General features: G+C 43.4%; 1 protein-coding gene across 1 annotated transcript in view; it reads left to right on the forward strand.

Annotated features, from left to right (window-relative positions):
• Positions 1-14,138, forward strand: part of LOC134070266 (A disintegrin and metalloproteinase with thrombospondin motifs 3) — a 70,915-nt gene that overhangs the window by 50,553 nt on the left and 6,224 nt on the right. The window contains exons 14-20 of the mRNA XM_062526556.1: positions 2,822-2,945; positions 4,153-4,233; positions 5,308-5,471; positions 6,184-6,349; positions 7,284-7,416; positions 9,264-9,471; positions 11,517-11,646. Coding sequence (XP_062382540.1) covers positions 2,822-2,945; positions 4,153-4,233; positions 5,308-5,471; positions 6,184-6,349; positions 7,284-7,416; positions 9,264-9,471; positions 11,517-11,646 — 1,006 coding nt within the window. The remainder of the gene's footprint in view (positions 1-2,821; positions 2,946-4,152; positions 4,234-5,307; positions 5,472-6,183; positions 6,350-7,283; positions 7,417-9,263; positions 9,472-11,516; positions 11,647-14,138) is intronic.

The following is a 14,138-nucleotide window of genomic DNA, read 5'->3' on the forward strand; positions in this document are numbered from 1 at the left end:
CTGCCTGCGTGCTTAGATAGGTTTGTTGACAGTATGTGCGTGATTATGTGTATGTTTGTATGCGTCTGTGCGTGTGGGTGTGTGCAACCCTTCGCTCAACTCCACCATCTACAGGCCGATTGGTGTACAGTCCCTAAATGTACACAGAAATTAAGGTATTGCATTGCCCCCCATGAATTTATGAATGGAATTCCGGAAAAGATACTTGGAAAGATACCTGCGATTACAACACCTCCTTTTTGCCTTTTCATTTTGAATCACGTAGCGCTATACCGCAAATGACTGGTTATGTGATGGGTTGAGATGCCCCCTTGAGACCAACATGCTAAAAAAAGATTGGTCCTTCGAGGCCCCACGGCTCTCGAGATATTCACAGAAAACTGTGTCCATCCTACCGCCATTTCAGGGGGGTCTGGTGCTGCTGGGAGGGTAACGGATTAAAGCAAAAATCAATGGCTCCATGTCGTCCTTGTGAGGCTACATGCCCACCAAGTTTCCGGAATGAAAAAAAAATTTTTTTGCCATGACCACACACCACAAAAAAGGTGAAGCCTTGAGCCTTTGAGGCAGACATTGTGGTCCTGTTTACAAGGGACCACCAGATCTCAATAGAGCTTTTTGAGTTATATGCAGTTATTTTGGGTGAGTACTTAATGAAAGTCAATGGCCGCGTTTCCCAAACACGTTAAGAAGCTCTTAACGCCAAGATCTTCTTTGGAGCGCTCTTAAGAACGCTGTGAAAGAAAAACGTGTTTCCCAAAGTCGCTCTTAGCTTAAGAAGATCTTTCACTAAGAAGGAAACGTACGATCGAGCTGACCCACTCTTAACAGCCTTCTTAGCGATCAAATGCTCAGTGATCATAGCCTGCCGCTAGGGGCACCTAGATTTCTAGGCAGGGAAATGTGTCCTCCACTTTTTAAAATAATAAAACAATTTTCAATGTTGCAATGCACTCGTAGCTGTGGACCACTTAAAAAAAATAATATTGAATTACACGTTTAGGTTTTCAACACATTTGCATATGAGTTTATAATACTTCACATACAAAAAACATCAACAACCCTGTGGCATTCCACGGATATCAAGGAAACAGATGTAATTGAACGAAGAACCTAATCCAATGAGGCTTCACCTGTGTAGCCTGCGTTGCCAAAGTCCGCGATGTAAAAGTCCGGTTTACATTAATGCATAATATTATGTGCACCCCACTCGCAGGCCACATGGGCTGGAGGGTTACATCTTCTCGGATATTAATAAAGTAGACTAGCCTACATCACATGCCTACTACCACACTATCTATAAGAGAGATGGGATGCGTCTTGCATGAGTTAATATATGAATGGCCTGAGCTAATAAAAAATAGACCTAGGCTATATTGATAATCACCCTGTTTTATCAGTTTGGCAGACGTAAGGAGCCGCGCCACACAGCCCAGGCTGCAGAAGTGCCGCAAGAGCGCAGCAAATTATCTTCAGAAACAATAATTGAGCTCACGATATTCACAACGGCCCAAAATGTTAACGGTCTACGCAGGAATCCTCCCGAATCTTCCGATTAGCCACCCGGGCCTGCACACACACACACACACACACACACACACACACACACACACACACAAACGCATGCACGCACACACGATACATGCGTAGCCTAATTGCACCTGTAGGGGGACCACGGGGCGCTGCGTGTGACTTGTGCGCTTATAAAGGGGTGGGTGATCGATTTGCCTGGCATCGATTGATTCAGTTTCAGCACCACCGAGGTGAACAGCTCTCGTTAAGAACTTCTTTCAAAGCTTCTTTGGTTTGATCTTAAGGTTCTCCTAAGAAGGCAGTTAAGAGCGCGTTTGGGAAACACCCGTATCTTAGCGCTCCTTCTTAGCGATTCCTTCTTTGGAGCCTTCTTAAGTCCTTAAGAAAGATCGCGTTTGGGAAACGCGGCCAATGACGGTTAGGTTTTAGCTGTGGCCCACAGCAGAGTGCCCATTAAAAGGGACATTCAGCCGCCATCAGCGCTATGCACTTTGTCATAATTCCATATTCAGCTTCAATATTGTAATCACTCACACTCACACAACATGCTCATAAAATACTCATGCTTTCTCTCACGCACATGTATATTCACACACACACACACACACACACACACACACACACACACACACACACACACACTCACACACACACACACACTCACACACACACACACACACACACACACACACACACACACACACACACACACACACACACACACACACTCACACACAGACAAGCACACACACACACACACACACACACACACACACACACACACTCTCTCTCTCTCTTCCATTCACATACTCAGACCGATTAATTTGACTGTGAAATCTCACCATGGCCCTTGGGAGTGGCGAAGAAAAGAGGAGCGTGATTACAGCAAATTGCCTCACGTTGCGAGCTTCAAAATCAAAAGCTGATTTCGGACCGCAGCCAAGTTTCACCCGCTGTCTGCCATTGTTTTTCTGGGCAGAGAAAACAAACTTTTGAGTAATGTTGCCTGGCAACATTTCAGAGCCTTGTTGCCCACACACTCTTCTATGTTTTCTCTGGAGGTCTTTATTTATCTGTTGGCAACTCTTCATGAAGTTTCAGCCAGAACACTAAGTAATGTGGCAGAACAAGTTATCCTGTGTATTATCATCATCATCATTATCTTAAGGCTTGTTTGCAAACTCTGGACAGTTAACATACTGATTAAAAATGGCTGTCTGACCTGCACGCTTTCTCACTCTCTCTCTCTCTCTCTCTCTCTCTCTCTCGTTCTCTCTCTCTCTCTCAGCATGTGGGCTGTGATAAAGAGGTGGGCTCCTACAAACAGGAGGACAAGTGTGGCGTGTGCAACGGGGACAACTCGCACTGCCGAACCGTCAAGCTCACGCTCACCAAGACCCCTAAGAAAACAGGTAACGGCGACACCCCACAACGTGAATGTCCACAGGTCTCACAGTTAATGACGCTGTGACCTTAACTTTATCAGTTCTTCCCCAGATGATGAATCATAGGCGTAATATCGTAATATAGTTTATTTTTGGACACTGACATTCTCACATTCTAGCGCTCATTGGGCTACTTATAAGTCAGTGATTACTCATTATGAAATCAGTGATAGGACTCCAGGTATCTGCTCACCACCCATCACTCAGACAGTGGTGTCATGGCAGGCCCAATTAAGACTCAGCTCTCATAATCAAGAGCATTGATGTAAACCAAAAAGGTTAGTTCCATCGCGCTTATGAATTCCAGTCTGGTGCCTCACGGGGAGCAGACTGATCATGTGGAGAGGGGGAGGGAGCGCACAGAATTGGATTTTTGTTGTTGTTGTTTTTTTAAGTATAATTTCTTTGGCCTTTTTATGCCTTTTATGACAGTGACAGTGTAGAGCAAAAGGAAGTGAATGGGAGAGAGAGAAGGGTTGGGATCCGGAAAGGACCACGGGGCGGGAATCGAACCCAGGTCGCTGACGTACGGTGCAGGTGCCTCAGCCAGTTGTGCCACAGCTTTTAGTTGTTTTCATATTGTGGCATAACAGCAAAGACTAACGTTTTGTTGGGTGTTCGTTTCCATCTTCCATCTCCTAGAGTAGAAAGAAACCAATTTGGTTTAAATCTAATTGTCACCCAAGCAGGAAAGTACTGTAAGTAAGCCATGACTGATTTGCCAAATGGGCTATTTGCAGGGGCAGGGGAGAGGAGACGTCCATTACTAGTAGCACTTTATTCATTTGGAATCAGTCCCTATTATCCTATTCTCATTTTCTCTATTAGTGTAGCCCACAATTTGCCATCCCTTTGTATTTATGAAGGAGTGAAGACAGCAAGCGCAAGTGTGTGTGTGTGTGTGTGTGTGTGTGTGTGTGTGTGTGTGTGTGTGTGTGTGTGTGTGTGTGTGTGCAGTCACAGCAATACCAATAAAGGTGTCTGTGTGATAAAATGCTGTGTGTGAGTGTGTGCGTGCGTGCGTGCGTGTGTGTGTGTGTGTGTGCGCTGAGTCCCAGCAATGCCAATAACTGTCTCTGTGATGATATCCTGCGATCACTCTTCCCTGCACCTTTCACATATCCTCTCCATCTCCTCCCCGACTCTCTGTCACCTGTCTCTGTCTCTGCCACAGGCATGCTGAAGGTGTTTGACATCCCCGTGGGGGCGCGTCACATCCTTATCGAGGAGAACGAGACCTCTCCGCACATAATTGGTGAGTTTGTACTGATGGAATGGGTGATGGTGTTGGGCATCGTGTGTAATCCGCACTCGCAGAGTCGCCCTTCCGTTTGACACCAATTAGCTTTGATGGTCTTCAGACGAGCGCCTGGCACTTTTGCAGGGAGTTTCTCTGGAAAATTCCGTTCCATCTCGTTGTGCCTGAAAGGGGAGAAACAGAGAAAAAAAAGGACTGGGAAGATCTGTGATCTTTTTTTTTTTTTTGTGGTGCGACTTGGACAGGGATGGACTGTGATGGCCCCCTAATTCGGTGGCCACTGTAGAGGCGTGGGGCTCATTATTTTGATATGTGTCATAACAGAGTGAATAATAATACTAGCCCTTCATTTTTAGATCATGAGAAGCAGCACAGAATATAATTGGGGTTTCGGGGGCCTTACAGGACATGGTATAAAAATACAAGGGTGTGTGTGTGCGTGTGTGTGTGCGTGTGTGTGTGCGTGCGTGTGTGTGTGTGTGTGTGTGTGTGTGTGTAGTCTTACGCGATCCCACCAATCACCCCATAACCCCCCCCCCCACCCCCCACCCCCGGCCTCAACTAACATCCATTTTCTCACTGCTTAGTGATGGCGAATCAATATTAATCCAGCCCTGAGGCCCCCCCCTGCTCCAGGGTTACTGTAAAGGTATTGCGCTTCAGGATCCATAGTGTCCCTGTGCGCCAGCTTCACCGAGGATGGCCAGCGTCCCATTTCCTCCGGTGTCAAGCGGAGGAGCAGCGGCATTAATGCGGGAATGCCGCAGGAATGGACTTCGGATTTCACAGTGCGCTCTCTATCCCGCCCGCTAGAGGATTTCCTGTGAACCGGCTCACCTTTCCACCGTCCTTCGTGTCGCAGCCAAAAGGAGCTTTAGTGCCGGGAGCTTGTTTTGCATTTCGCTCTCTCTCTCTCTCTTGCGCAAGACTGGGGGAATTATGGAAGGAGCATGCAATAGGTTTATTTTACATCATGAATTGCATTTTCACTGTCTCCCTCTCTCTTTCTCTCTCTTTCTTTCTTTCTTTCTTTCTCTCTCTCTTTTGTTCTGTTTTCTTTACTCTCGGAAGCTGTGAAAAATCAGGTGACGGGCAACTTCATCTTGAACTCCAAGGGTGACGAGCTCAAGTCCAAGACGTTCATTGAGGATGGACTCGAGTGGGAGTATTCTGTCGGAACTGGCAAGGAGTCCTTGAAAACCATCGGGCCCCTCCATGAAGGCATTGTTGTGCTTGTAAGACACACCTTGACAATGTGGCCCTGAATACACATACTCCGTTTTGAATGAGTGCATTTTATAGACAGTTTATTCTCACAAATAGTTCTCTAAACCAGTCCAGCATAGAGGTTCTCAGAAATAGATATGTTTGGGTCAGTCATTGACTGTTGTGTTGTTGATATTGGTAGTGTGTGTGTGTGTGTGTGTGTGTGTGTGTGTGTGTGTGTGTGTGTGTGTGTGTGTGTGTGTGTGTGTGTGTGTGTGTGTGTGTGTATGTGTGTGTGTGTGTGTGTGTGTGTGTGTACCTACTGTGTGAAGCCTACTGTTCTCAGGGTAATGGTACACATCTCTGTCTGTATTGTGTTTACTGGGCAAACATGTGACGGTGTTGTGAAGGGGTTTCAGTAATAGTTGTAGATCTCTGTTGTGTGAGTGTTTTGTGCATGTGTGTGTGTGTGTGTGTGTGTGTGTGTGTGTGTGTGTGTGTGTGTGTGTGTGTGTGTGTGTGTGTGTGTGTGTGTGTACCTACTGTGTGAAGCCTACTGTTCTCAGGATAATATTGTACATCTCTGTTCACTGGGCAAATATGTGAAGGTATTTAGATCTTAGTTGTAGATCTCTGTTGTGTCAATGTTGAGAGAGCGTGTGTGTGTGTGTGTGTGTGTGTGTGTGTGTGTGTGTGTAGTTGTAGACCTCTGTTGACAGACGTCTTTGTATCTGTGCTCAGGTGGTCCCTCAGGAGGAGGAGGCCAAGATCAGCCTGACCTACACATACATCATCCACGAGGACCTGGTGCCCGTCATCACCAACAACAACGTGCTGCTGGCCGAACTGGACACGTACGAGTGGGCACTGAAGAGCTGGTCACAGTGCTCCAAACCCTGTGGAGGAGGTCAGTGACTGTGTGTGTGTGTCTGTGTGTGTGTGTGTGTGTGTGTGTTTGTGTGTGTTTGTTTGTGTGTGTGTGTGTGTGTGTGTGTGTGTGTGTGTGTGTGTGTGTGTGTGTGTGTGTGTGTGTGTGTGTGTGTGTGTGTGTGTGTGTGTGTGTGCGTAGTCTTTCTATAGTGTGTGCATAGCCTTTCGCTATCACCTCACAGACCTTACGCGATCCCCTGTGTGTGTGTGTGTGTGTGTGTGTGTGTGTGTGTGTGTAGTCTTTCTATAGTGTGTGCATAGCCTTTCGCTATCACCTCACAGACCTTACGCGATCCCCTGTGTGTGTGTGTGTGTGTGTAAAATAAGATAGTAATGGTTCAGAAATTTGGTGTAGAAATTAGGGAAATTAGAAAATAGTGTAGGGTTTACTTTTTTTACTAATGCAGAAGAGTACAGCTGGCGTTGGAGAGAAGGATGCACATATTGTGCAATATTTCACATCCACTACACAACTTACTGGTCAACACAACTTACTGGTCAAACAAAAAAGTGTTTTCAGTTAGAGGCTACACCAACTAAGCTGCAAGAAAAACTTTTTTACCCACTTTTTTTATCACTTTATAATGACTCCCCCTGAACCGAGAGAAAGGAATAATATATATCTTTTAATAATTTATGTATGTACAGTATGCATGTATGTTTGTATTATGTTGAATGCTGTGTTAGTGTGACTGCTGGTACACTACAATTTCCCCTTGGGGATAAATAAAGTACAAAATGTCTATTTATGTGTGTAGTGCTGGATGTGCGTGGTGTGTGTGTGTGGGTGTGTGTATAATGACCACTCTGTCCTCATTAATCAGAACTGTAGTTTTGTCTCCCCTGTAATTAATCATGCCTATTCCTTCCTATTCCTCTGTGGTCATCTCATCTCGTGAACCATCGGTCAGGTGTCCAGTACACCAAGTACGGCTGCAGAAGGAAAAGCGACAGCCGACTGGTGCACCGTAACTTCTGCGAGCTGGGCAAGAAACCGAAACCGATCCGGAAACGCTGCAATGTCCAGGAATGCAGTCAGCCTAAGTAAGTCCAGCACCACGCATCTCATCCCCAGGCAAAAGCAAGAGCTTGGATGCAGTGTATTGCATTGCATAACACAAACATGTGTTTAACTGTCTCAGTGCGATACTTGTGATCCATTTAAGGCATTTAAATGCAGCCTGTCAAAACGACATGCGTGTTTAGTGGCAGTTTATTCATTATGATGAACACACGCATGAATACGCACGCACACGCCCCATTGCCCCCTATACATATACTCTATTAACCCCCCCCCTCAACACACACACACACACACACACACACACACACACACGGATGGAGAATACCAAGCGAGGGATTTAAGACCGGTCGTCTTTTCTATGGAGGTTAGATCGGGGGACTGCAATGGCAATGTGTGAAGCTTGAGTTTGTGTTCAGTATACCATATTTGTTTTGATCTGGACCTTTGTTTTGGTTCATTGACCTGATGAATGATCCAATCATGACCAACTTTTAGGGCCTTGGTAGAGACTGACAGATTTGCTTTGAAAATGTTCAGGTTTTTCCTTGGTGTTCATATCATGTATCTTAATTAGGTTCCCAAGGCCATTGGGAATAAAAATAGCCCCACAATAGCAAAGCCTCTCCACCATAATTCTCATGACTAGGTATGGGATTATTTTCATTATAGTCATTCTTCTATATATACGCCAAACACACCTGAAGTGTTATTAGCCAAAGACAGCAATTTTCATTTAGTCTGATAATAGACCACAATAGTCACTGTACCATTCACTGACTCCTGCCATTTACATTCTTAATTGCAGTAAATTACTGGACTGGCTTTGAAATTATATGCCCTCGAAATAATCTATTGGCAGTGAGGTCACTTTTTTTGATGACCCCAAGATGATAGCTTTGTCTGTAACTCTCCAACAGTGATTTTTATGGATTTTGTATGGATATACATTCTCTTACTTACAAATGTCAACACACTTTCTTTTTATTTAAATGTTGTGTATTATCTTTCTAATGTTGAAAAATTACTAGAGGATTTAGCGTCTGAGTTATTTTCATACCATAGAGAAAAAGAAAGTCACAAACTACTTCTGAAAGTTCACAGCCTGATTTACAGAAATAAGTTGCCATTAGTGCTTCTGTTAGATTTTATATAAGATGTTTCAGGGGTGCAAATAATTGTGAGCGATGTGTTTTTGTTAAAAAAGTATATTTATGATATTTTCCTTTCTCAGAATACATTTGCTGCTCTTCCAGGGTGATAAATCATCAAAAGATTTTTATCTTTTATTTTTTATACCTGTTTTAGCCAACCAATAATTCTGGATGGTACTGTAATGTAGATGTACTGATGTAATAGATGGAAAAGCTAGGCCACATTTTTCTTTTTTGATCGTAATTATGATCTTAATCTTTAGAGTTATATCTAAATCTAGAGTCATATCTTTATGATAGACAAAGAAGTTACTTTTCTTTTTGACAGCTGAAGATGACTTAAAAGACCGTGGGCATAGAATCACACATTAGTCACATATTAGCTATCATACTTGTCATACAGTACATCAGGGTAAAGTGGATCATTTATTCGCCTTGTAGTCCATGCATGTTTTGACACTGAGAATGTGTGTGTGTGTGTGTGTGTGTGTGTGTGTGTGTGTGTGTGTGTGTGCGTATATGCGTATATGTGTGTGTGTGTGTGTGTGTGTGTGTGTGTGTGTGTGTGTGTGTGTGTGTGCGCGTCTATACGTGTGTGTGTGTGTGTGTGTGTGTGTGTGTGTGTGTGTGTGTGTGCGCATGTGTGTGCGTCTGTGCATGCGTGTGCATGTGTGTGTGTGTGTGTGTGTGTGTGCATGTGTGTGTCTCTCTCTCAGGTGGGTGGTTGAGGAGTGGAGCCCCTGCAGTAAGACGTGTGGCAAGGCGGGCTACCAGTCGCGCGCGGTGACCTGCACGCAGGCCCTGCACAACGGCACCAGCCGCGGCGTCCACACCAAGTACTGCGCCGAGGAGCGGCCCGACGCACGCCGCGCCTGCAACATCTCCGCCTGCCCCGCTCCCTGGAGGACCGGCGCCTGGTCACAGGTAAGGGCCCTGCCCATAGCACACCTGCACACACACACACACATACTGTACATACACACACATCAACATAACACACATTGAATCAACACACGCACACATGTATACACTCACACACACACACACACACACACACACACACACACACACACACATACTGTATACACACATAAACATACACATACATACACAAGCACACACACACAAACAAACTCTCTCACACACACACACACATATACACACACTTACAGTAAACATATACATACTGTATGTAGACAAGCACACAGACACACACACACACACACACACACACACACACACACACAAACAAACTCTCTTTCTCTCTCTCTCACACACACATACACACACACCCTTTTACTTCTGCTTTCGCGTATCTCTCTCCCCATAACTTGGTCTCAGCTTCAGCTCCACCAGTGCTCTTTTCGCCCGACGCCCCCTCTCCACTCATTCCTTTTCCCTCTCTCCCTCCCTCCCTTTATTTTCAGTCGCTCCCTCCATTCTTCCATTCCTCGTTTCTCCCACTCTACAACTCCTCTTACCCGGAACATACATTTAGAAGCAGCAGAAGGTACACTGCTCTTTATAAAGACGCCGTGATCCGTGCTACAGTAGATATGGAGGTGACTTACAGTAATTTCCTGCATATAAGCTGCATTGTGTATAAGCCGTGTTTTATGCAAGTTAAAAGAAACAAAACCATATCAACACCATATTAAATGTCCCCCTGTATTAACCTCATAGCGGACGAAATTTTGTAAAATCAATGTATAAGCCGCGGCTAATAGTCAGGAAATTACGGTAGGAAGCGACTGAAAAGACGGTTCCGCCAATGACGTGCTATATTTGCCAGTTCCGGGTTCTGTTGAATAAAGTACAGGCTCAGAACATTCAGTGCTTATTAGTTTCTATATTGCTATATACTGTACAGTAGTTGTCATCAAGGTCCCCATGAAAAGGAGGAGTTATTTTGAGCACAAGAGATTCTACATGTTCTGGCGTTCAGCATCTGTCCTCCCAACCGTATCAGCCTTTCTTCTATCTGCCCATATGCTCCAGCTGTACATGCAGGCATAATAACAGTGCTCTACAGTCAGGGGAGGAACAGATGTGTGGGTTTGTTTAAGGATGACTTCACTAATTCACTCGGATCCTGTCGTTTGTTCTTTACAAGGCGCCCTTCTTTTCAAAACAGCAGTGCGAGTCTTTAATTGACAGGCGCAAAGAAAGGTGTAGCCAGTGCAGAGCTTTGAAGTGCAGCAGAGCTTGTGTGTAATCCATTCGTATACGCTTGTTTGTGTGTGCGTGATACATTCGTGCAGACTGAGCCTTTTTTGTTGGGTGGAAGTGTGATTTCACTCCAAACACACACTGCATCTGGAGTCTCCTGGAAGGGTCGCAGCCATGGATACTGCCAAAGCCAACGTTCACACTTTGGCTTTAATTAGCACTTACTGTATACTGTAGACATAACACTTGGACATAAGTGTTGATGACCTTTCACACAAGGATAGTGTTGATGTGTCCTCATGTATCCTCATGTGTCCTTGAAAGTGTACTGTATGTCTGTATGCTCCCACATCTCTGTGTGTGTATGTGTGTGTGGAGATGATTATTACAGTAGTTTTAGAAAGCAGCCTCCATGTTGTTATTGGTCTGTATATGGTCTGACTGTTCAAGGTGTTAGTGTAGGGACAACAATCAAAAGCAAGTTGACCATTGAACCGCTCATTGATGTTGTCTGTGCAAAATCCCACCAGTTCATGCACCTTCATTGGATGTATCGGATATCAATATTGACCCCTCTTGAGAATGCTGCTATGGGTCAAACACCAGCAAATATGTTCTGTGCTGTGTGCATTGCTGATTTCTAAGTGCTGTCCTCTAACTGATAGCTGAGCATCTAATTGCTCCTTTGATCGTGTTGTGTCTACAGGTCCTCATATGATCTCTCGTGTATTCTTTTATTTGTTTTTTTTATGTGTATTCATGTGTGTGTGTGTGTGTGTGTGTGTGTGTTTCTCCTGCAGTGCTCGGTCACCTGTGGTGAAGGCATTCAGCAAAGGCAGGTTGTTTGCCGTGCCATGGACAACAGCAGTGGTCAGTGTGAGGGAGAAAAGCCAGAAACCGTCCTCATCTGCAAAGTAGCCCCTTGTCCAGGTAAAGGAAATGAAAAATGAGAGAGGAAAGCTTGATATTTGTCCTCCCTCCATCGCCGCCATTTCATTTCACCATTTGATTGGTGTGAGAGTGGAGATAATTTAGCCCTAAATGGTTTGTCCTTTTTACCTCACATCGATTGTGAAGAATCAAATACAGTTCCTGGAATCTGAGCGACAGTGTTTTTATGAACCAAATACAATTTCTGGAATCAGAACAATGTTTTGTGAAAATCAATTATAATCTTTAGAATCTACAGGGTGGTTTATGTCTGTATGTGAATACTAACAGTTGTCTGTCATTGACCAATACTGCTTTTTCTCCATTGGATCTGAGAAAGAAAAAGAATTGAGTCCCTGAAAGGATAAAGAAAGAGACAGTATATGTACTGTACAGCAAGGTTCTCGGAGTCTGTCTAGACTCTATTGTAGAATAAGTTATAGAGGGGTGTTTTGGGGCCTGTGGGTTCTTTCATGGCAAAAGACTGTCATGAAGTTAGTCATGAAGAAAAGGAAGCTTGTTCATCCCAGAGGAAGACATGTTTTGCAGTACATTTAAAAATGTATCTCATTAAGATTCATTTTAAGCACAATAAAAGCAAAAAGTTAAAACAAAATACTTTTTTTTAATTAAAATCAAATCAACCTAATAAAACCCAAAGCAGTAACACTTTTGGAGCAGAACTTTGTCAACAGATTGTATTCATTTAAAAAGGAGACAGAAAAGCATGTCAAGCTGACCTCTGGTTGCTGTGGTGGGCTAATTGCAACACTCAGGAACCTGTCTGAGAATTCTGTTTATTGTTTGAAACAAAGTACATGTTCTCATTAGGCATAGTGGGAAATGTTTCTCATTACTCTCAATGTTACAATTGTAGAATTTTAGCTTCTAGCCTGTGTGGAAGTGACAGTGAAATGTCCTTTTGGAAGATGCTTGTCCTTTTTTAACCTTTAAAATGGTGGGTTTTAAACATTCTAACACAAGATTCCATTCCGCAACAATTCAAGGTTCTAAAATTATATGTACAATTCAATGAACCCAGATATTCTTTAGAATGTTAATTTCCCAACATTCCTAACACACCGGTGTGATGGTACACTCTTAGATACATCTTCTGCAGCACCCCACTGCCAAATAAGCTAATCTAAATGGCAGTTAGACTAGTGTGTATTAAAATAATGACACTGCTGGAGCTGACAAGAGAGGAAGGAACGGGGTAGTCTGTAGCAATAAACATGACAGGACTGTGACAGGAGGTCTTGTGTTATATTTAAATAATCAAGTTGTACCCTGTAGCATTTGTGTTAACTGCCTGTAGCGCCCTTTACCTGTAGTTTCACTTAAGGTAAAGGCCTGAGTTATGTTAAGTGGATCTCTACTTACTTGTGTCAATACTTTTAAGAGCTTAGTTATATCAAATGACAGACTATAAGTATTTCTCAAAGAATTATACAGATCCCCTCATCAAGACAAAGAATACAGTTTAGATACAAATGGCTGTTAATTTATTGTCTTCGTTTAAAAGGCAAAGGTATCGTAAAGTTATATAAATAACAAGAATTATTCCACTGCTCGGTTGAGTTCCCCATTGTTCTGCGTTCTATAAGGGTGTGCATTAACTTTGAATAACCGCACGGCTATGAAGTAGTTCCATTGTTTTTGACCGTATTACACTTGAATATTAATTCGCCAAACTTGTTGTGAAGTTTAAATGCACTGTCACGTTACATACAAGCTGTAAAATACAGACGTTCAGATCATAGTAACGTTTAGCATATGACAGAGGTGTCATTTAGCTAGTTAGGTGGCAGTAGGCTAAGAAAAATAGCAATCTTTCAAAGTTAACGTTGATCAGAATCTTGGGATATGCCAGCTTGACAACGGGAGATTAGAACTAACGACTGGCTTTTGGCCATAGCAACCATCCATTTAGAACTAGTAACCGCAGTTTGAGAAATTAGTTGAAATGTGTCTGGGAAAAGTAGTTCTACAAACAAAACAGTTCTAGCGATTAAAACATTTAAATTAGCACCGGAAACGAACACAACGCAGTGGCAACAGTGGAATAAGCGGGATAATGGACTTCACGCCGTGCGGTTATTCAAAGTTAATGCACTTTTCTAGACGGAACGTCCCTCCGCTTCGCGTCGGGCCGTATCACCGTCTAGAACGTGCATTAACTTTGAATAACCGCACGGCGTGTCGTCCATTATCCCGTACATATATTAACATGAAATAGAAATACTGTATGTTTAACAAGGAAGATATTGATTACTTACAAAGTACAATCAGTTATATTGCACATTACCTTAAATGAGGTAAGTGTGACTGGTAACAGGATTAAAATAAACAATCAATAAATAGAATATAAACTTAGTGGCAATAACTTGACCAGCAAGTGTTATCGAATGTAAACACACCTCTGTTAAATATATTTAGCACACCAGAATAAAAAGGTTTTAAAAGTTTATAATACCAGAGTATAATTAATT

The sequence above is a fragment of the Sardina pilchardus genome, chromosome 22, assembly GCF_963854185.1.
Source record: "Sardina pilchardus chromosome 22, fSarPil1.1, whole genome shotgun sequence".
Lineage (NCBI taxonomy): Eukaryota > Metazoa > Chordata > Actinopteri > Clupeiformes > Clupeidae > Sardina > Sardina pilchardus.